This window comes from Melopsittacus undulatus, chromosome 5 (assembly GCF_012275295.1).
Source record: "Melopsittacus undulatus isolate bMelUnd1 chromosome 5, bMelUnd1.mat.Z, whole genome shotgun sequence".
Taxonomy (NCBI): domain Eukaryota; kingdom Metazoa; phylum Chordata; class Aves; order Psittaciformes; family Psittaculidae; genus Melopsittacus; species Melopsittacus undulatus.
In genome coordinates, this window is record NC_047531.1 from 40,785,900 (window position 1) to 40,809,611 (window position 23,712).

Consider the following 23,712-nt stretch of genomic DNA (forward strand, 5'->3'; position numbering starts at 1 on the left):
AGCCAGGGCTTTGCTTTGCTTAAACACCAAACACTCATCTATTTATATGCAGGCTGGACCTCCTACAAGCTGTTTATTTGATGTTGTGATCAGACAGTGTATGACCACAGGGAGAGATGACACTCCCTATAATCTTTCTCTTTGAACACAAGCCCATTTTTCTGATAGCCCAGATGGGCAGCAGAAGAGGGGAGGGAGGAGGCAAGGGGGAGTCCTGCCTTACCTCTGTGTCAGCATCTGCTGCTTTAAGCTCAAACTCCGTGATGGTTTTTCTCAGTCCTTCCTGAACTGTCATCCCAAGGCTTTGCACTATGGGTAAGGAGTCATCCACAGGGTTTATGGTGATGTCAAATGTCTGGCTTACCTGGAACAGCAGAAAAAGCTTCTCTTGATGAATTCAGCCTGCCAAGAGTGCAATTCCATTAAAACAGTAATGCTTTAAGGAGACCATGATCATCCAGAGTTTGGGTCACTTTGCTCCACCATTGTTTAGGGAGTAAATATGAGCTTCTAAAGTCAGATCACATGAACATGACCTCTTCTATTACTTCCCACTAAATCACGGCACTGGATCAAAGCAAAGCTCCAGGAGCAGTTGATAAGCAGATGAAAACCAGACACTGAAATCTTGGTAAACCAATCTCATGAGGCTACCTGCCCCTTACCTTCACAGGGCTTGCTTCCTTCCCTGTGAGATCTCTCATAGCAGGAAGAGTCAGAGCACTCAATGTTGCTGACTGACAAGCCTATGTGTGGCTTGCTTCGTTTCCCTTGTCATGTGTAACTGTTTCTCTCAAGCATGAAAGAGGAAAACTGAGTCCCATCACATTGTACAGAATCACTACCCTGCTCTGACTCAGGTGAAGAAACATACTGGACTTACCTCATTTGTTCCATCAGACACAGAAAAGGTGAATGCATCTGTATGCTTTTCAATGTCACTGGTGTGGACATACCGGATGCTGCGAGAGGCCAAGTCTGCCTGGCTGAAGGAAATAATCCTTGTCCCTAGAAAAAGAAAGGTAGGGGGAAATGTGCAATACAGAGGGAAGCACGGGGAAATATATGGAGCTGGACATATCTAGCCATAAGCACTCAGTCTTGGCTTGTTCTGCTCCAATTCAGGCTGTAGCAACAACAGTAAAAACCCTGAAAAAAAGTTTTTCAGTAATTTATGAAGTTAAGTGTCTACTGACAAGTATTGGCCATGCTACAAAAGGCATCAGGATGTGATATAAATAAATAAGCCAAAACCGGATGATTAGCCAAGGTTTCCTCAGAGCTCATTAGCTTTAAACATCTGTGTTCTCTTCTGAACACTCCAGTACTCTCTCCTTAGGTTTAGGTCATTTAAATCATGAGAACAATCATATCACAGTGTGTAACTGTATTTTTCTTAGTCCATCACTGACATGAAAAAGCACAGAAATCAGAATCATCACATTTTAAATAACAGGAGAAATAAAATCCTTAATCCAGCTCCTTAGGGTCTCTGAAGTACAAGATTCACTGTTTGGTTGGCTATTTAGCAAAAATATTGCAAGTTTTTAATTTTCTCTCAGCAGCGGATTACTTATTATAATTCTCATTCCTTATTCCTACCCTTTCAACGTGTTTGCCAGAGGACATCTTGCACTGTGAGAAGATGAGGCAAACCACATACTAAAACTGAGTTGTACAACGACTGTCTAAATCTTGAAAATACACAGCAGGTATTTCCACTTTAATCTTCCATTAATGAGAAACTCAATTCTAAGAAGAAATACAATGTTAGATTACTACAGTCTAAACCAGAAGAGCATATTATATGACAGAGATGCATACTAATTCATCTGAGAGGGGTAGGACACTCATACTATCAGTGGGCATAGAAGGCAACTCTAAAATTCAGATCACATTTGTAAGTAATTATTTTCTCAGTTTCTCAGGATTGATCAACCCCCCCTCCCTGAACTACCAGAACTCATCACCCACTTATCCATTGCACCACAATGTAGCTTCCTTTTTAACTCAGAGGTTAGTTCCCTTCCTCTCTCCAAAGCATAGCTGGGAAAAGAGGCTGGTGTTTGGGGATCAAGGGACATACTGGCTAAGAGGGAACTGAAACCAAGTTGTCTGTCCTCCAAGATGAGCTCTATTATCATGGACATTAAGGGATTAATTGTTTTGGGCATTGTACTATATTTGGTCACAGAAAAGGCAGAAGGTTTGCTTGTCATGCAGATGCAGCAACAGGTCCTGAAAGAGGAGATCCACACTGCAGCAAGCTGAACTCATCTGTGGAGTCCCCCAGGTAAGGTTAGCATTGGGCATAAACTGACCCAGGGGCTGAAGAAACCTTCACATGTGATCATCAGGATGCCTTGCCTCCACTCACCCTACTCTTCAACTCTCTGAGCTAATGACTGTTTGATTTCTGCCAGGAAAGATAATTCTGTGCTGCTGCCTCCAGGCACATTTTTCCTGCAGTGAATCTTTAGGACTCTAACTCCAGTGCTTTGCTGCTCAGAGTATGTAGCGAGCAAAATACTGCCTTGCTAACCTGGGGAGGCCACGTGCTCCAGGTGCCCCAGCTGAGGCTGCTTGGTGAGCTTGTACTGGAGCTGTCTTGGCTCACTGTCCTGGTCAGTGGCAGAGAGCTGGAGGGTGGTGATCATCTTAGCCGAGTTCTCATCCAAGACCAGCCCCTTGTTAGCGATGATAGAGGGAGGAAATCTGTCCTCTGAAAGGTTAAATACAAAATTGAGTTAGGAGACTCTTTTTCCTGGTGTTAATTCAAAATGCTCAAGCAAAAACTACATACACATGAACACCTCCCAGACTGGTTAATTCCAAAACAGGTCCTCTGGGCCTTGGCATTAATCAATGGAACAGTAACACTAATGCATTAAAGACAATCTAGACAGTATGCAGATATTAAAGGGAATTTTTCTGCCTTTTGCAGTGAGCCTATTAGAAGCCAAAGAACCTCAAGAATTATATCTTAACTTGCAGTACATGTGGGATGGGAATCTTTGAAAGCCTGAGCTCTGCAGCAAAGAAAACATGACTTCAGCATGATCTTTACCTAATACATTAATATAAAAGACCTGGTCTGTCAGATTGTTGCCGTCTGCATCAATTACATCAAAGGTGAAGGCAAAATTTCCACCAGGATCCCCTTTCTTGTGACTGTACACCACTTGCCCTGGAGAAAGGGACAGGAGAAAAGAGGTGTTTATTACAGGCTGCATCATTTAATTCTTAGGTTGGAACTATGCTGGCACCATAAGCTGAGGGACTTGGGGCTTAACAGAGATCCTGGATTTGGGTTTCATTGCTTCTGCTCTTTATTCTTTTTTTTTTTCCTGCTCAGAGCCACTTCTTAACACTTATTTAATGATACATGTTTCTGTAACACAAGCACCTTACCTCTCCCATCCCTGCTTCAAGTAATCCTCCCCCCCACATAAAGATCAGAGAATCACAGAATATTTCAAGTTGAAAGGGACCAATGAGGATCATCGAGTCCAACTCTCTGCTCTTCTCAGGACTATCTAAATCAGACACGTATCACTTGCTGATCACCTAGAACCAAGTACTCTCACCTTTATTTATATCAGCTTGGGTGAAACTTTTGACAGGTCCTTTCACAGAGATCTGGGCTGGATTATCATTTTTGGTCAGCTGCAGATGGCCCATGCTGGGATCCCGCTTCATGACAAATCTAATCATAGTGTCATCTAAATAAATAGCTGCTGCTTTCAAGTGCTGATCTGTGAGTCGTGCTGCAGAGCCTGGACCACAGAAAAAAGTCCAAAACCAGTTTCAGCTATTCCAGCTAAGAAACTGGTTTAGACTGGACCATACAGCAATACCAAGCAACACCATTCTCCTCCCTCTCCCCGTACCAGCTGGGAGCTGAAGGTTCCTGTTCACAGCTAACGTGAGTGGCTGCTTCTTCGGCAGCTCCATGGAGAACTCCAGCCTCCCCATCTGTGTGTAGAGCCCATCCGTGATGGAGAAGCCAAACTCATCTGTTTGTGCAGCTGCCCCACTCTCAGTATAAACAATCAGCTCATCCAAAATGTCCTGGTAGGTGAAGGACGAGCCCATGGACAGCACGTGTCCATGCTCCGGCGGCTCTGCAGCAGTCTGCCTCCTGCGAAGGTTACCTGACAAACAATAGATGGATGAAGGTTATGGGGAGTAGAAAGCCTGCTGGGGACTCTTTCAGTGCCAGCTCTCAATGGGTTGTGCAGAGGTGGACACAGCCTTACCAGCAAAACTGAAGGAAGTTACCTGCTTACTGCTAAAACCTGTAACAATCTGGCTACACACATGAGATCTGAAAAAGAGGGTACAGCCCTTGCTAATTTAACATGACACCAGCCTTCACCTGGCACCCCGACTTGCTTTGTCACTGCAGATAGATGCTGGTTGCCCAGCTCTTTGGAACTGAACCCCACAGAAGGAAATGGAGTAACAGAAAAGGGAACTTTCTAGGGAAATACAGTCCCCCTTTCTCTTCTACAAAGAGCAAGGGACAAGTCTCAAAGAACAGGCCTGTTCTGAAGCATAATCTTTCTGGGGTTGCTGGTCCAAACACAGACTAAATGTGCTTTATACAAATACACCAGGCTCTTTCTCATATCAAGGCCAGGTCGGAAGGTCTTGGAGCAACCTGGTCTAGTGGAAGGTGTCCCTGCCCACAGCACGGGTTGGAACTATGAGCTTTAAGGTCCCTTCCAACCCAAACCATTCTAGGATTTTACCACACATAAACGTACAGACACTGATGCACAAAGACATTCTCCCTCTCATACTGCCAGCTTGTCAGAACTTACCATGTTCAGGACTTCTGCTAACCATGATGACAAGCTCACTGTTCTGGGTGTCCAAGTCCTGCAGGTTGAGGGAGGTGTTGGTAATCACCACAGCTGAGCCCTTGTGCACTCTGACAGGCTCCAGGACCATCTTTGGGGGTTCATCATTCTGCCTCTGCATGGGTCCCAGTCAAAAAAGGGAATTAGTCAAGGGAAAAGACTGCTGCCCACCAGAATTAAGTACAAGCTCCCAAACTACAGTACTGGTGCGGATTTCCATTACTGAGCTACACCAGTCTCTCCAAATCTATCCAGCATCATGGCTGCTTCTAAGAGGGAGAAGACATCAGAGAAATAAGCCATGAGGAAGAGGCTGCAATGCACAACTACTGTCTCTCATCACAGGCAAATTAAGTGCCTGTACTAGGCTAAGGAAACTGAGAGGAGGATGGAAATTCCTTTTAATCCCCTCCCCATGTATTACAAAGGGGTGAGCATGTAGTTTAAAAGCCATGTGTCTATGTGAAAGGAGAGGGCTCTGGCAGCCAGAGAGCAAAGGTGTACCTGAATTGTGATGTTCACACTCTGCACCTCAGACTGGCTGAAGCCATCACTCACATAAAAGCTGAAAACATCACTTGTTGGCTCAATGCTTTCATGGACACTCTGGAAGTAGTAAATGCTGTTCTCCAGAACATCTTGAAGGGAAAAGGATGCGTCTGTAGTCACAGCAAACTCACTCTGTGGGCCAAAATTCTCACCTGCAAATCAGAACACCAGTAGAGAAAGAATGTTCAATTCACTGATAAATTAAATGAAGCAGGATTAGGAGAAGAATGGCACATTATGAAGGGTGTAGAAGGATGTTCATTCCTATAACATGCTTTCACACATCTTGTAACCTTTGTAGAAAACGGCATCTACTGCATTAGAGTAGTCATTAGGGAAGCTGAAGTTTTATGAATAGTACAAGCAAGCCCACATCCCTGAATTACTCAGGCTTTTATCACAGATGAGACTATAGGCAATGTGTCATTGGCCTCACCACAACCTCTACTTCGAGCTTCACCTTGCAAAACTAAGTCTCATACCCAAGAAAATCACCCAGCTTTTGCATGTTCAAGGAGAGAGGCTCACCATAACCACAACAGCACAAACTGGAGTTCATTCACAGGACACTATCAGGAGGGATGATGTCTAATGGTTAGCAACCCGTGTTCTCCAGAAGAAAGGCAATCACTGTTATAAGAAGCCACTGTGCTGGCCATATAGTGATATTTTACAAGGACACGTTACGATTTAAGTAAAATGATACATTCCATTCCTCTTAGGACCACATACAGGATTAAGCAGACAAGTCTTCTGAATGAACATCTTTGGACAACATAGTATAAATCCTACCTTTTCTTGGTAATACAATGAGATAAAAGAATGTTACCAGCCATGCTCTGCCACAGCTCTCACAGCCTTAAAGCTTGCTGGGACATTTAGAGGAATTCAGCAAAGTTTGTTCTGTGTAACAAGGACAGCCAAATACATAAACAAATGTATTTTCATTTGAAAAGAGCCTTGAAAAGGCTCTTAATTTCCCAGTCTCATAGCATAGACCAGTCTTCAACAAATGAGAATTAGGAGGAAATGCTCCCCAGAGACAGTTTATCTTGTAATGCTGACCTTATGAGCTGTGAGGTGACAACCAGCTCTGCAATGAGAAGCTGCAGTGAGACAGATTAGCACCTGCTTCAGTATGCTTCAGCATGGCAATGCCTATGTTCCCTTTCATCAGCCAGAAGGAAGAAGAGATGCCCAAGCAGTTTACCTGTCTTAGTGTTTTCAATGTAGCCATACATAGGCAGAGTGGTAACTTTGACCCTCAGGTCTTCCTTGGCAGCAGTACCATAATCAGCAGCTAAGTGTTGATGAGCCAGCAGTGGGACTCTGCCCCCCTCATCCACCTGGAAGGCAAAAGAATATAAAAACTACTCCCACACAACACATTGTGTTGTGTTGCACACAACACACAGCAACCCATGAGCAGAAAGAGTCTGCCTCTATGGAATAGCCTTGCCCAGTCTCTGAAGTTCTGTCATCCCCTAGGTCTGTTAAGCATCAAACCACCTGGGAGGTGAGGTGGGATGTTAAGAACAAAGAAAGCCTGCCCCCCTCTGAGTGCTTTATCAGGGCAAGAAGAGAACTGGCAGAGTCATGTTGACCTCCTGAAAGGTGAGATCTGCATTTCTTGTTGAGGAGAGCCTTTTGAAGGCAAGGGAAGGGGAATGCAAAGCTGAAAAAGAGGGAGATGACTTCAAAAGGCTTTGATAAGGAGTGTGAAATGCTGTGTACCAGTCCAAAGCACCAGATGTTTTCAAGACTTGTCTTCTGCTCATCTTTTACACACAAACTGGTAAAATAAGGGACGAAATATTAAACAGGGCTAGATCAGACTTGTTGCACTGATATCAACAAGACACACTAGGGAGAGCCCAGCTCCTGACTAGAACAGATGTACACAGCTGAGGTTCAGGGATGCAGCATATTGTCCACCTCCTCTGGTCTCCAAGGAATTTGTTAGCCCTTTGCACTCAGGATTGAATGGGCAACACCATGTTTCTTCAGTCATTTCCCCTCAGGCCAGGTACACTGGTCAATTCCTCACATCTAAGACATTCTTATCACTGTTTCTAGTATCCTGGGTAGCCACTTACTGTGATATGGTCAGCAAAAGCAATGAGTGAGGGCATCGTCGGGGCAGATGTGATCGTGATGGTGAACATCTGTCTATCAAGCCGGTTGTTATCAGCATCAAAAACAACAAAGTGGAAGATGTCTGTAACTGGCTGGTTGCTGGTCTCAAACATAGTGGAGTAGCTGTGAAAGTCAGAGCACAATCTGGGTCAGGGAGTCTCACTGACTGTCAGGCAAATACATCTCATCCCTGCATTTAGAGGTGAATGCATACATAACCTAATTCTGCACATAGGAAATGCTTTCATTAATAATCTGACAGGATGCAAGAGCCAAGAAAAAACAAAAAAGTTATTTGATACACTAACATAATACAGCCAAGAAATCCCTATGGAAAGTCCACCAAGCTTTTAAACACATGGCTTGAAGGAGAAATGCTCTTTGATACCTGATCCTATGGTTGTTGATGTCTTCCATGGTGAAATTATAAACCTTGGAAAGCTCCTTATCATGAGAGCCCGACATCCGTAAGAGAGTACCATATGCTGGCAGAGATATTAACTGGATTCTGATCTCTGAGTCAGGAGAATTGTCCTAAATGTAAAGAAACAAAATCAAAATGAGACAAGATGAACTTCTGTTTCCCTCCACTAAAAATAGAGGAATAAAATGTTTTACAGGGGAATATATCAAGCTAGCTGGGTCAGACCCACAGCTGGTGAATATTAAATGAAGGTGAGAAATGTCAACTGGGTTGACATTTTCAGAATCTACCGCAAAATGTATTTTCATTTTCTCTCAGCTCAGAGAAATGTCTTTCTGTCTTTGGAGCAAATCAACACAATCTCACAGACATTAACCTGATGATTTTCTTTTCAAATTACTTTGCAATCCTGGTGGACTGGACCAATTATGTAATGTTATCCAGATACAGTGAGCCAATTTTAGGTGATAGCTGGCACAGGGAGTAACTTGCTCACCATTGCCTCATACAGAAACACAGAGCTAAGTTCAGTTCTAGTGAAGCTTAATGTGGAGCAGTGCTGCAAAAGCCAGATTTACATTGAACTAAAAGCTGATTTTGACTCATCTTAACTACATCAGGCAACCATCTCTATGATATCCCAACTCAGATGTCATCTTTCTTCTGTAAGTTCTTGTTGGTTGCTTGAAAGATAAGACCCAAAAGCAGAAGTCATCATATGTTCAGCATATGGGTCAGGACTGACATCTTTTCCCTAGTTGTTTTCTTACTCAGATTAAGCCTGAACAGCTCCCTTGTCAGCCCTCCACCTTAAGAGGAGAACAGGACTGATCCCTTAGAAAAAACATTAATCTTACCCTACCTTACCCCCTGCAGTTCCCTAATCATCTCTGACAGCCACTACTGTAGGTCTCTCCAGCCTTCACTGCAATCTCTCCTTCCTAAGGGGAGCATATCTGCATATCTGAAATCCACTGCTTGTGCATTTGCTGCTAAGTCATCTGCAAGGAGTAAAACACCTTTCTTCTGATTTCACCAGTAAGATTAACTCCTGTACAACATGCAACTACTGGAAACAACTCCAAGGTACCAAGGAGTGCAGCATCTTGGGTTGCTGAAACCTCCCATCTTCAAATACATCCAGAAAAAGAACCAGGCAATTTCAGAAGGTATATGTGGGAGATGAAATTTTCAAGGGATTATCGCTTAGCAAATCCATGAGCTTTATCAGCAAGTCTGACTGATACAAAAATCTGGGATTAACTCAGTTCTCATGTTTAGCATGGCAGTTCACCTCTGTCCCAGTCAAACATGGATAGCCTTAAAACCCTGTTGGATGAAAGAGTCTATTATCTCCTTTTTGGCAGCAGTAGTCAGGATACAGTCAAAACTCGAGCTCTCTACCAAGAATCCACACTGATGGCAGAGAGGTGTGTGTGATGAAGGCTCCTTGGGGGGGCAGAAAGAAAGGGATAAGGATAAGAGCTGGCAGCATTCACTAGGTTTAGAAATAAATGAAAGCTTACAATATAAGCAAGGTGCAATCGAGAGAGAGTCACGGAGCTTTTACTAGCCACGGTGACTGCCAACAAGCAGCCTGGAGCCAGCTGTGGACCACTGGTATCCAGCAGGGACACTTCCACCCTCAGCACTGTGGTCACTGTGGCGACACCGTCCGTGACAGAGATCTCCATGCTGTCCTCTGTTGCTGATGAACCATCATGCACGTACTGCAGAGCATTTCGAGTGACATCCTCATAGGTGAAGGTGTCACCTTCCCAAAAGGAAAATGAACAAGTCAGAAAAGTTCTCTTCAGAACACCCATTTCAAATGACCTAGGGGCTCCAATTTAGCAAAGAACTTAATAATGTACTAAACCGGCAACTAATACTGTCCTTACAAGGATATGAGTTATGAAGGCTCATGTACATGCAGGGCAGAGGAAAAGCTGTAACCTTCAAAGTTTCACAGATTCCCTTCAAAATTCTAGGGAGTGCACAGTTCCTCCTCTCTTCCCAGCTGCTTTGTAAGCTCATGCCTGTCATAGCTAGATAAGGTTTCCCTCTCCACATCTTCTGTTTGCACTACTCTCCTACATCTAACATTTGTTCATCTGATCATGCACTGGATATAGCTGGCACCAGAATCAACAGTAAAACTCCACAGGAGCTTTCAAATGCTGGATGACAATAGACTTACATGGATTTCAGTAGAAATGTTCACTAAGTTACTTCAATTAATTACTTTAGATATGACTTACCATGTTAAACAAAACAGCCTTTTGATTAGCAGCTGGTTACAGCCAGAGGATTCACACACTTATGGATGCAGCTCCATCTGCCAGGAGCATCTGTCTTGTCCTGGTCAACTAAAGCAGTTATGTGGACAGGCACATGCTGACCCCTCTCTGGTGCTGATGAAGACTTCTGCTCAACTCACCTGCTCCCATGTGCTCCTGTATGCCTGCACTGTACTTTAGCACCGTGCCATGATGGGGAGGTTTCACCAGCTCAAAGAAAAGACCCTCGGGAGCTGTATCTGTGTCACTCACAGCTAGCTGTATCCCTGTGTCAGAAAAGAGAGTGCAGCTTCAGCATCCTCAGGCACTACACTGGGAATATCCCTTAGGTTTTGTGATGTGCTCTTGTGAACAGAATGAAAAACTGTAATTCAGTCAGTATGTGAAAATCAGAATAATTCTGGAGCTGCTCTAACCCAAGACCTTTCTGGTTTCATGGAAATAATTAGTCCCCTGATGATGCTCAGATCAGAGGATGTATTGGAGAACTTACTGCTAGCATGGCTCGTGAATGACAGCTATGCAAGCCCTCAGCTTATGAGACAGAGGTGCACAGTTTTCTCAGTGGTTGCTGCTACACCCGTACAAGCATGTCCTTAGCCACAATGGACAGAGGTGATTGAGACCGAAACTCTCCTCTGCTCCATCCATGTGGCCTCCTAGCAATAAACATTGTGTCTCAGGCTGAGCTCTGCACCCCATCCCTTGTGCCCTACTCACCAATGGTGGCTCTGCCTCCCTGGCTGACCTCCAGGAATGGAGCTGTGATCTGGAACACTGGAGGCTGCTGTTCCGTAGAGAGCAAATGAATGACAAACACCATCTCCGGGGTTGTGTGCTCTCCATCGGACACTAGACACAGACAAAACCCAATCTTGAATGTAGGGATGTGTTTTCAGGGGCTCACCTGGAAAATTCACCCTTCTGTACAAAACCACCACCCCACATCTTGACTTCTCTCCCACCTTCACTACGTCTCTATCTAAGGACATAAACACAAAGTTCACGCCTGACAAGAGTATTTATCTTTGCCCCTAACTTGATTCCTAGCAGGACAAATGTCTTCTACATCTTGACTTCTACAAGTCTGTGTCTGCACATACTGTCTTCCATATATCTGACTTATGAGTGCATCAGGTGCACTCACAAATCAGAACATGGATTTCTCCTTGCCAGTAGAACATTTTGCATACCTGTATAGAAAAACACATGGAAAGGGAATGATGTGTTAAACAGTCAAGCAAATTATCAGTAGTAATTTAATTGTGGAAATGTTTCCAATGCTGTATTAAAAAAACCCAAAATAGTGTAAAACTCTGATGCTCTTGTTTGCACTGGGAGAAATCAAGACTTTTAGGACAGATTCCAGGCAACTACTGGAAAAAGATGTCTCTACTGAGCTGCAGCTTAGCTTCTATGAAACACTGCTGGGACACAGATGAATTCACATTCCCCAGGGATGTTCATTTCCAGAAATTCCTATTGAGCACCCATAGGTCTGCCTGCAGCAGAAGAAAAGCCAAGGAATAGCAGGCAGCATGAAGGGTACAAGGATAAAATCTGCTTTGTCCCGGAAAGAGCAAATGGTTTACATACCTGTGAATCGGAAGTTCACTGACTCTGGGAGACCTGAGGGGACAAACACCAGCACAGAGTAACTGTGGTCAGGCAGGAAAGCACATACTGATGTGGACTGGAACAACTTTTGGAGGGAGCAAGTGCCTTTGCTTCAGGTAATGAGAGATAACATGCTACCCCATCCTCCAAACTGTGAAATGCCTCTTGACATTAGTGAAGGGCATGGTGATACACAGAACAGCATCTACCATGTACTGTCATTTCATTGCACAATCCTGTGCAAAGATGCTTGAAGTTTGTCCTGTTTTTGCCCTTCTACCTCCTGCTCCAAACGTGATTTCTCTGATGATAGAAATCTTCTAAAATCCTGGTTAAACTGAGTCAGCTCATACTCATCAATTCTAGTCTCAATCTCAAGGACTAAACTGCCAGTGCGTCAAAGATCTCAAGCATGGGAAGGGCTACAGTTCCTAATCCCACAGCAGATCAGCAGTTTGCCCAGCACAGCATCTAGTATCAGCATCAGCAATTCTAAATGCTGCAGTGAATGCTGCCACATCCCCGTAATTCACTAAACATTGCTTATCAAATCACAGATTTCTGCTTCCTTTCTATCATTCAAGCCTCATGCTCTCATGAGTACAGATATAACCATTAAGTCATTCCAGGACTGGAGGAAGACCAGAAGTCCAGCTAACTCTACCAGTCTGGCAAGGTACTACAAAGAACATCCAGTTCCTTACCTGCAAAGGAGAATGCAATGATCTCTCTCAAGTGTGGAGCTGCAGTTGGTGGACGGTAAGCAATCTTGCCATGGTTTATATCTGCTTGGGTGAAATACCTGACTGGAGAGAGAGGCCTGTCTCTGTGCTCCACAATACCTACAGAGAGAGACAGCTCAGTATTAACAGCAGGAATTAATTTTATTTTTAAAACAAGATACCAAAGGCCACAGCTTCTTTTTCTCTCCCCAGGTGCTTCTTTTTACATCTTTGGTGGTTCCTGAATGAGCAAGATGGCTGTAACTTCTTGGGACATAAGAAATTAACAGATTCCTCACTTTGTCATTCCTTCAAATACCTCTCACTAGAGAGCTGGAAAGCAGAAAGCCAGGGGGCATAACATTCAATATATTCCAGACAATAGTAAGAAAACTGCCTGAGAAGTGTGGCTAGCTCCTAAACAAGCCAAAGAATGATACTCTAAGGGAAAAATGATGTGGTCAGAAAGCACAGCAATTAATTCAGCATCAAGCTGCCATGTTCTCAATAGCTACACTTGCCTTGGCCAGGAAGGAGAGGGACGGTCACGTTGAACAGGATTTTCTCACTGGGTATCTCCGGGTCTACAAAGGAGAGGTGATGGGGCTCAATCACTGTCACACGGTCCTCCAGCACCTCAATAAATACATTAAACCACGAGCATCAAGGCCAGAGAAATGGGAAAATTCACCCCAAAATGCACTGAAATAGGATTTGCTTTGCTGTTGTTAAATATAATAAATATAAAAGTGTCTTTGAATGTAAAGGCCTAGGTCATAGACCTAAAACTGACAAGGGATGGATGGGCTGAACCTTAACCAAGTCTCTCTTCTTTTTTGACCTACAGCAACTAAGAAGAGATACAGGAAAATCTAATTTCATCAAAACCTCCCTGGTTGAAGATCTAATAAACTGTCTGTGTAGTTTTCTAGTGTAGTCTGATATGGTTAGACTGGATTTGCTTTTAAAAGAAATCCTGGAAACAACTCAGCCATTTCCATTGGAATATAGAGGAACCAAAGCTTTCCCTTTGTTTTAAATCCCTCTAAAAATGTTCTAATCATTCCATTACAATCATATCATTAGCTAAAGGCTGGCAGTGTGTTAGAGGAATTACACTGTTGAATGAACAGACTTAAGTGCATAAAAGCAGTTAACTTGCATGTGTTCATGAATCTTAATCCTGTGGAATTAACAGCTATGAGAAGTCACTGAATTAAACAGTTCAGCTGGGTATGAAAAGCACCCAGCTCATTTCATAATCATGAACATGGAGAGAACAAACTAAACTGAAAACACAATTAATTCATCTGCTTTGGAAAGTGAAATGATCAGGTTCAGCAACGCGTTACAGGTTTTCACTTGGAAACATTTAACATTTTGTGCCTTCTCTTCAGCTAAGAAGACAGTCTAATTTTGAAGGAGTTTGAAGTGAACAGAACTCAATCACGCTGAGGCAAGGAAGTGCAATTTTGTAATGGAAAGATTTAAGGTTATGGCTGCTTCATAGCTGCCTCCAAGGCCTATTTGTCTCTCCCAAAGGAAGGACTTGCAGGTTTTAAGGGGCCCCTCAGTAAAACGTATTTTATGGCACTATTGGATTTTGTGGTGTGTAATTAGCTATAAAATCCAGCAGTGCATGGCTCAGCCAGATATCTCTCCCATCAATTTTATCAATAATAACAACAACAGAAAGTCAAGAACAGAAAGAAACATTGCTAGCTATTGCTCCAAGTAGCAGCCTGAGCATGTTTTATTATTGCCTGGGAAAGGTCACCACTATTTTAAACCCTGACTAGGTTGTTGTGTCATGAACTTTTCACTGATCCCTCTCCCACCTCTCCCTTTGGCTTTTCCTGGTCCCATGCCTGGCAGGCTGTACTGGTTTACGAGTCCTTCACCCTTCCTTATGTGGCTCCTCCCTGAGACACATTGCCTCTGGGAGGTCTGCCACATCTACCCTCCTGAACTGCTTCAGGGTGCTTCTGTCCGTCAGAGAGTGACCAAAGGCAGAGAATTTCTGTATATGGCTGACACCTCACATTCTCTAAATAAATCATCAGGAATGAGTAACACCAAATATGACTGCATGCTGTCTTCAAGTTCGTAGACCCAGCTCTCCCTCTCCCTGCATGCAGCTTCTGCCTGAAGGACTGGCCTCAGCTCTTTCCATGTTTCTTGTAAATCCTCATCTCCGCTTTCTCAACCGAAAAAAGCTACGAGGCAAGGATGATGTCTAAATCAAACTCTGCCTCTGGGGTCCTGGCTCTCTGTGTGTCCCAATGGGTGACCTGGGTGCTGAGCCCTGAAGCTCACCTCTAGCCCATTCATGTGGGATACCTCCCTGCAGAATCAAAAAACAGCAGACAAGCAGGAGAAGAAGAGAAGAATGCTGGAATTCACCCACATGTGTGATGGGAACACAGAAAAGGCATGCACCAAAGTCTGAGAGTTCACAAACCCAACTTTAAACTTCCAGATCATCTTTCCAATTAACACACTCAGGAAAATAATGATATTAGGAGACCACTCTTATCAAAATGGTCACTCCCAAAGTTGATGATCGAATAAAAGGTTCGGTTCCATGGATGCAGTGCTTGTTTGAATGTTTTTCACATACATTATAATCTACGTTTCTGATGTCAGAATGATGCATGAAAACCTCCTAATGTGGATAGTCTCCAGTTCTGACAGTTTACCGTGGTATTATTGGCAAAATCTATTCACTACAAGTCTCTCTAACCCACAGTTTTTCGCTCCTGCCATTCCTAATGCTTCTCAGGAAAGGATAAGAATTCCATAAAAAGATGTTAAACACCTTAACATCCATCTCCTTTCCAGTCTATACATTCTGCACTCACAATATTGAGATTTTCAACTGTTCATGGGTATTTTCTCCCCTGTCTTTACTCTTCTAACCTGTCTTTTTTTCCATTTCTACTTCAGCCACCTATCTGGTGCACATAACCTGTTTCATAGATCTATTTCTATCTTTGAATCAAGCACAACAGCAAGGATGATAGCAAGTAGAATGAACACTCAGTGGTAACTGCTTTATGTGGGCTCTGGTCACTGTGCAGTGCTGCAAGAAGAGTGGGAACACAGAAACCATCAGCCAGTGGTGTTGGTTCATACTTACAGCCATGTGCAAAGAGGAGCCAAGGGAAAGCTGAGGAGCTCTGGGTGTCTGTGGGAGAACAGCAACATTGAAGACATGGCTTTGCAAGCTGGACTGTGGACTGGCAGAGCTAGATACCTGGGAAGAAAAGATTATATGAATGGATACCTGGCAGAGGACACCACTGCATTTCTAGACCAGTTTCATACACTCCCTCTGCTCTTCCCCTGATCTGGGAAGGCAATGACACACCTTTCCAGCAGATACCAACCCAAAGCATACATGAATGGCAGTGAATGGGAATTAAGGCCTTTAAATACTAACCACTACTGCTTGCACAACCTAGAAATGGTTGACTTCTTTATTAACATTTAGAAAGGTATTTGTTTGTCAGTTCCCTACCTGCTGTTCATTCCTGCTTCCCTCAGTCACTGCCATAGTTTTACTGAATTTTACTTCAACTGTCTATACACCTTAATGGAACTTTTCATCACAGAAATAGAAAGAAATGGGTTTTTAAACCTTTTCACCACCTTAAAATGACCATTGGTTGTGCTGACAAGGTGAAAATAACTAGTCTTTTAATAAAAAGCACTGCGCTGGCAGCGACTCCCTGTGATCCCAGTATCTTCCCAGACAAACTGTGCTTGTGTTTCAGAGACATATAACAATTTTCCATAACCCACCAAAACACCAAGTTTAAGTCAACAGAATCTAAATCAAAATGGTAAACCTGCAGTAATGGCAGATAAAGCAAATAATATCAAATTTATAAAAATTTAAAGGAAATTTTACAAACCATCCCCTAGAGATAAGCCTGCAAATATTCACAGCAATCCTGAGATAAGGCAAGCACCCTTTGTAAAGCACCCTTTACACCCTCTTTCTTTGTTTGACACAGTCGCGGCTTTATCTTTCAGTAGAGATGGAAGTCCATGCTTCAAACCAATAGAGTACTTTGTAAGCAAGAATGGACATTAGCCCAAACTTAATTTCAAGAAAATTCATTAAAAATGCATAAAAATGCATGCTCTGCTGAAGTGAATGAAATTATTTTAGCCATTTGCTGTCCCTGTTTTGAGTTGATGCCATCTGCATGGTAATTGCCAAAATACTGATGAAAACAAGGTGTCAACACTTTCCGAGATGCCCCACGGACAGTTCAAGACTTGGACAGATGTGTTCCCATCTCCGGATGGAACTTTCTTTCTCAGTAGGGCTCTCCATACAGTTATTGCTGTTGCTCCAAGATAGTAAACCCAAACATCTAGCTCATGCAAAATGCATACTCTATACAAGGAATGTAGCAATTAAGCTAAAGATCAGCTTGTTCAACATTGACGCTCACAAATTCCTCATTATCACTTATGTTAATTACTTTAGAAATTACCTTAATTGCTGTTCTGGTGCTACAGTAATAGCTTCTGACTTGTAAACCAGATGTAACAAATACCATGTGCAAGTGTTCCACAGGCTTAGCATTATGGGAGGCTGTTAAACTTTCCAAGCAAACAGCAAGGACCTGTCTAAGGAATTTTATAACCTGTAGGGAGATGGGATTTATTGTAGTGTTACATCTGCTGGGGAGTATTTGCACCTTTTTGTCTGTTTGAAAGAAGAAATACTCCAGCAAAAATTGAATTATTAGGCTAGAGACTGCAGAAAGTAGGAGGGTTGCTTGGTTTTGGGAGTTGCAAAACAATCCACAGGCACTCAGAACACTTTGCTCTTGGAGTAAATATAACAGGGTTTATGATAGGGCGATGTATTTGCCATGCAAGGTCAAGGGTTGAACCTCCTGAACTGCAAATGGTGCATCAAAACAGCCAGGACATGAGATACAGTAACACACCTTGCACAGGGAAGCCCTTTCACAGATGTCTGGATCACAGGGATACTAGAGGACCTCTGTAAGGGTCTCCTTATGAAGATCCAGCACTCAGCTGGAGGATTATCTAGGACAGCCAACATGCTGCCATCCTGTCATATTGATGGGATGTTACAAGCCTATTGGTTTCATCTTTTGGAAGTTATAAGTGCAGATCTGCTTGCCTGTTAACTCTGGGGACTCTTGATCTCAGAGAGCTTTCCTGTTCAGATAAGCTAGAAGGCACTAGGACAACATCCTTTCTTTTTTAGAAAACCCCTTTCCTCCCTGAGTTGGTATTGCACAGAAAAACAGGCCAGCTATTAACAGCTTAAATGTTAGATGCTACTTGACAGACAAATTTCTTCAGATTTGCAATATGGCCTGTGATTTGACATGCAGAAGGTTAATGCCTTTGCACATGGCTCAACAGTATGGGTAGCTGGCTGGCTTCATTCCCACAGATTAAAGCCTGGAGTCTACATGCAGCAAAAGCTCTCTTATGCATGAGTAAGAGTCTCCCATGAATACAATGATGGGCTGCATCCATCCTGACTTGTAAGTACATGTATATTCATCTACAGGCAGGTAGCATGCACCCATACACACATAAGTCTGTATGTGAACACAAATATGTATTTACACACCTGTTTGTGTGTGCACATATGTGTACATGTATGTGTATCTATTAAAGCTTTGGGTCACAATGTACAAGGAACAGCAGACAGTAATCTCAGAGGAAAATGTCAGCAGAACTGCTGTGTGACTCCCCCCAAGAATATGATGAGAAGTACCTGGAATTGAAAGGAGTCACTTTCTATTTCAGATCCAGAGTGCCTGTACCACACAATGCCTTCGTTGATGTCCTCCTGGGTAAAAGTAGTTGTAGGGGAGGCTGCTCTTCCATCAGGCAAAAGCTGCCATGTGTTTGCTGGACCATCTGCTGGCATTGGAACCAGAAGCACCACTTCACCTGAGAAAAGCAAAGATGAACAGCCAGGGCACAACTTGTGAGAAAACATGGAGAAGACATGCTTTTTCATCAACTAATGAGTTGACATGAGTGAGGCACAATCAAGGTTAAATAGCATTGCAGCAGATTATCCATCTTCCCCTCAAGGGTACAGCTTCAGTATCAGAATACAGCATGCTAATTTTTTCAAGGTCAGCTCTTCGCTAGCTCTTTTGGGGACTTGTTATACCAAAAAGTATACTCAGCCAACTTTTCTGAACAGAAATCTTAGAGCTCTTGAACAGATAAAGGACCTGGTTTGTAGCTCTTACTCCAAAAAGTATGTAGCTTTTATATTTCTAACATCCATCTTATTTTTGCATTAGATTCCCAGCAAAGCTGAAATATCAGTGGCTTTACTGCAGATATGACAGAGAACAGCACAGCAGGAAGAAGGCATGTCCACTCATTATCAGCTTTCCTCACAGATGCCTGCAAGGATTGGATTTTGATGTCACTACTAATGTTCAATTTATAAAATTACTCAAAGAGCCATGTGCTACCAACCAACAGAAGGGTATCAACATTTGCTCATCAATTTCATTGATGTGAACATTTTTCCTAACACACATAATGGAAATTAAAACCTGACAAAGAGCTACAGTATTGAAACAAATGGCATATTTTTCTATTTTACAATGTAATTTACTTGTCTTGGAGTTAACATACAATCTGCAAAAAAATTATACCCTCTTTTCCCTATCTGTACTATTCTTGACTATATAAAATTTATCTGCTCTTTAAATTACTTATTAGCTGTATATTGTGCTTTTCCACCAGTCTTCAAACATATCCCTTATGGCTACTAATTTAGAAGCCACATATATTATAAATCACTTCAACTCTCCTTACAGCATTAATCATTCTGTTGTGCAAAATATTCATCTTAAGCTCTCCCATTTAATTTCCAAACCCACCCTCAAACAGTTCGAGCAATAAAAAAATTATTCAGGAAGCTGAAATATACTTCCACTTTATCACCAAAGTCTATGCTAATATTCCCTTATCAGTGCCCTAATTACATTCCTAAACTTGTGCTTTTGCTCATGGGAGTTCACCACTGTAATCTTTAGTGTGATTTTGAAAGATGCTAATTACATACCAGAAGGAGTTAGGGCCTGCAAGTTGTTTATCCCTCCCAAAGTATAAAAAGAAACAGTCAGAACATAATAGCTTTTTATAAGCAAGATGAAGGTCTATGTGTCTTCTTATAAATTAATATTTAACATTATTAGAAGGAACAACTCTGTCATGTTTACTTATATAGTTTATGATTAACATTTCATTTGAAACATTCATTTTTTTAAAGTAGAAAAGCACCTGTTCATAGGTCATACCCATGAACATGAAACCTGTGCATGTCAGGAGGAGGGGATCTGGACAGAGATCTACCTTCCCTAATTATACCCCTTTTGTTTGGTTTTAGACTGTTGCAGTAAAGAGCAAGAAGCCTTTTTTGTCCACACACCCTATAGCTACACATACAGGAATGCAGTAGCTAATTCTAAAGTGGTTTTCCTTCCTATCTAAAAATCAAATTATATATTTTCTACAGGCAAGAATATCTTTTCGATTAGTCAAATCCTAAGACAGGCAGATACGCTCTCATTTATTCAGGAACCATTTTCTACATTGCTCTGTCTTATTTTTTCCCTCCCTTTCTGTGAAATGGCATTTTAGATAAAATTTTGAAGATCATTGATTTTTATTGCTTATTCCTCACCTGCAGCTACAAACCCATTTGTGTTATTGCAATTAATTGCAGTAGAGCTAATTATGGTGATACAAATACAGGTTTATAAATTTCAGTTACGGTTAGGCAGCAGGAGACAAGCTCCTCAGGGAAAAATTCTTGTTTTCATATAAATGCTTATTAAAAATGAGAAGACAGTCCTTCATCTGCAGAAAACTAAAGGGGAAATACAAATTAGCTACTTCTCTTCTGAACTGCAAAAATAACATGATCTATGTTTCCATCAAGTACTGGCAGCTGTTACAGAAACCAGACTATCCTTACAGCAAAAGGCAAAAAAAACCAACACTGAAGTTGCCAAAGGGATCTTCTAATTTTATGCAGCTCAGCAAATTAAAAGCAATGATATAATTTCACGGAAGTGCAAAATGTATTATTAAAAGACATGGTTCTAGTGAAGAAAATGGTGATACTGAGCGGGAAAACAACATTTTTCTGTCTATATTAACCTTCCGTACACGTATGACATCTCTCTTTTCTACCCACTTTCTCTCAGTTTGTATCTCAGCCACAAATCCCAGTACCTTCCACACTCCTCCCTTGCCTAGGTCCAGAAGATACTCTGCAGAAGATAACCTGCAGTCCTATGCATGGGGATGCTTGTGGAAGCCATAGAATCATAGAATAGTTAGGGTTGGAAAGGACCTTAAGATCAAGTTCCAACCCCCCTGCCATGGGCAGGGACACCTCACACTAAACCATGTCACCCAAGGCTTCATCCAACCTGGCCTTGAACAGTGCCAGGGATGGTTACTTTGACAGATGAGATCAGAGCCTCTCAGAAGAATTTGGAGACAAGAATTACATGTAGATGTCACCAATTTCTGCTGGAGTCAATAACCCCTTTCATTAACAGAAGTTAAATCAAGTGTCATGGAATTTACGAAGCTTTCCAGATCCTCACAGTACACTTTTGTTCAGCAGTTTCTAGGAGTAGCTATTACCCTATGCTCCTCTTAAACCAGACATTCGCTGTAGAATACTGTCTTTTAGCAGTACGACTCTGCTCTCACAAGGCTATAAATCCGACAGAATTTCACTACCACTAGAGAAACAAAGTTACAGATGACTAAGCAGGACAATAGTGTTTCATTCCTCTGTATGCCCATTTGAACTGGAAAAAGATGAAGTTAGCAGCACTTACTCAGCATAGTATTACAAGGAAATATCCCCTCAAATGCTATTTGTTGTAGGAAAAATACAATGGAAAAGCCACATTCACATGAGCATGTGAAGAACACCCTTTTCCCCAGAAGTAACCAGAGCTCTGCAATTTTATTTAGCAGATGGACATCTTGTGGCATGTGGGGTGAAAGGCAACACCCTACAGGTGCTTTGTTGCAACACTCTAAAGGTATTTACCATGTCTTGGCTGGTCCTTGATGATAGTGTAGGTTATCTCGGAGTCACGGACACCAGGCAGCTCAGCATGCAGAATGGTCTTGGAGATCTGTAGCATGCCTCCCTGGGGAACCCACACCAGGGAATTTGTCACCAGCCTAGGACTTCTGGTACTCTGCATTTAGGGACACAGCAGAAAAAAAGACATAACTGAGTGTCAACAATGCTGCACTCATGGAAACAGATTTTCAAGTGAAAAGGATCAAGCAGAATATTTTGGAATTTGTTATGCATTCAGCCCTGGTTGTCTGTTCCAAGAAACAATTGTGCATTCTTCACCTATCCACAGCCAAAAATTCACTACTATCAACATCTGAAAACAAATTATCCAGTCTACTACACTAATTTGATGGGATCCACATGTTCTCTTACATCTCCCCATTTTAATTCCAAAAACATACACCTTTCAAGGGTACTTATTGAACAACAGGTTCTTACCCATTCTAAAGTGTCTCTGTATGGCACCTCCACTATCTTTACTCATAGCTGCAACTATTACCACCTCTCCATGAGCAAACCCAGGTTCCAGACCAGCCCCATGCTTGTCTACAAGATGGGGAAAACTGAACTTAATTCAAATTTCACTCATAAACTACCGCACCAAACACACATCACTTTTTTTGCTAAGTTAGAATATACTTGCAGGAAGAGTTGCCACGAGAATCCTGCCAGTATACGTACCTTCCCTCTGACAACTTCCCTCTGACCTTATTGATTTGAACACACTATGACATATTTAGGCCTAAGAGAGCATAACTCTGGAACAGGAAACAAACTCAGCAGGTCAGAAAGATCCTTGGATTTCTTGTGTGAGGAGAGAAAATAAAGACCAGCCATACTTCTGAAGAAGGACAGGCAAAATGCACTGCTTGAAAAGAAAATATTTTTAAGTGAATGTTCATAGAATCATAGAACGGTTTGATTAAAGAAACACAGAGTAAAGAGCTCTCACAGTAAAGATTTTCTTCGCTATATCCAACCTAAATCTCCCCTGTTTAAGTTTGAACCCATTCCCCCTTGTCCTATCACTATCCTTATAGGCTCCTTTGAGATACTGGAAAGCTGCTGTGAGGTCTCCACCCAGCCTGCCCTCCAGGCTGAACAGCCCCAATTTTCTCAGCCTGTCTTCATACGGGAGGTGCTCCAGCCCCCTGATCATGCTTGTGGTATCCTCTGGACTTGCTCGTGCCCTTCTTATATTGAGAACACCAGAAGTGCACACAGTGCTCCAATGTTAATGGGTGATGAAATGCCTTGCAAGAATCCTGGAGACCTCCCTCAGCTGGATCTCCTCTAGAGGTCCAACACAGCCCTAAAATAAACATCTTGAGACTCTTCCCTGCATTCTCCTAGCCTCTCAGGAAAGAAAGGCTTCCACAGCCCATCAGCAATGAGAAGATCACATGTGGTTACACCTGAGCTTCTCTGACTTAAAGTGTGTAGGCCTGTGATCATATTTTCTAGAGCACAGGCTTCTCATTCCCCATTGGAGCACCACTGGTAGGGCTCTGCCAAAAAATGAAGCCCTAGCAATTTTCAAATTCACTTCACAGAAGCTGTAATTGTTCAAGAATGTCAACAAAGATAAACAGCAGTGCAAATCATTATGAAGAGCTCTCAAAATAGAGGCCAGCTGTTCAGACTGCAGTAGGTCAAACGAAGAGTGTGGATGAGAGAAGCAGGCTGTTAGGAACCAAAGGGACTACAAAAAACACCTTGCAGAAAACAAGGCACAACTGTTGTGAAGAAGCAAGCCCTTCTAATTCATAGTATTTGGAATGTTGTTGTCCTTTATGTTTTTACACTTTCACCACAGTGCTCCTACAGATTAATGCCTGAGTCCATTAAATAGGAATCCTAGAAAGGTCCTTTCACACCAGGACTTATAATATAGAACCATTCAGCAGCACACTGCAACAAGATAAGGAATGTGGTTAAAAAAACCTAC

The 23,712-nt window shown here is 42.4% G+C and overlaps 1 protein-coding gene across 1 annotated transcript in view; it reads right to left on the reverse strand.

Annotated features, from left to right (window-relative positions):
• The window catches only part of FRAS1 (Fraser extracellular matrix complex subunit 1), a 159,682-nt gene that overhangs the window by 23,575 nt on the left and 112,395 nt on the right, over nucleotides 1–23,712 (reverse strand). The window contains exons 30-49 of the mRNA XM_034063309.1: nucleotides 21,726–21,879; nucleotides 18,393–18,571; nucleotides 15,753–15,869; nucleotides 13,135–13,249; nucleotides 12,596–12,733; nucleotides 11,871–11,903; nucleotides 10,995–11,126; nucleotides 10,415–10,540; nucleotides 9,501–9,748; nucleotides 7,939–8,084; nucleotides 7,511–7,673; nucleotides 6,625–6,760; nucleotides 5,370–5,566; nucleotides 4,827–4,980; nucleotides 3,891–4,154; nucleotides 3,588–3,776; nucleotides 3,068–3,187; nucleotides 2,543–2,722; nucleotides 884–1,008; nucleotides 224–364 (exon numbers count right to left, since the gene is read on the reverse strand). Of these exons, the coding sequence (XP_033919200.1) occupies nucleotides 224–364; nucleotides 884–1,008; nucleotides 2,543–2,722; nucleotides 3,068–3,187; nucleotides 3,588–3,776; nucleotides 3,891–4,154; nucleotides 4,827–4,980; nucleotides 5,370–5,566; nucleotides 6,625–6,760; nucleotides 7,511–7,673; nucleotides 7,939–8,084; nucleotides 9,501–9,748; nucleotides 10,415–10,540; nucleotides 10,995–11,126; nucleotides 11,871–11,903; nucleotides 12,596–12,733; nucleotides 13,135–13,249; nucleotides 15,753–15,869; nucleotides 18,393–18,571; nucleotides 21,726–21,879 (3,057 nt within the window). The remainder of the gene's footprint in view (nucleotides 1–223; nucleotides 365–883; nucleotides 1,009–2,542; nucleotides 2,723–3,067; nucleotides 3,188–3,587; nucleotides 3,777–3,890; nucleotides 4,155–4,826; nucleotides 4,981–5,369; nucleotides 5,567–6,624; nucleotides 6,761–7,510; nucleotides 7,674–7,938; nucleotides 8,085–9,500; nucleotides 9,749–10,414; nucleotides 10,541–10,994; nucleotides 11,127–11,870; nucleotides 11,904–12,595; nucleotides 12,734–13,134; nucleotides 13,250–15,752; nucleotides 15,870–18,392; nucleotides 18,572–21,725; nucleotides 21,880–23,712) is intronic.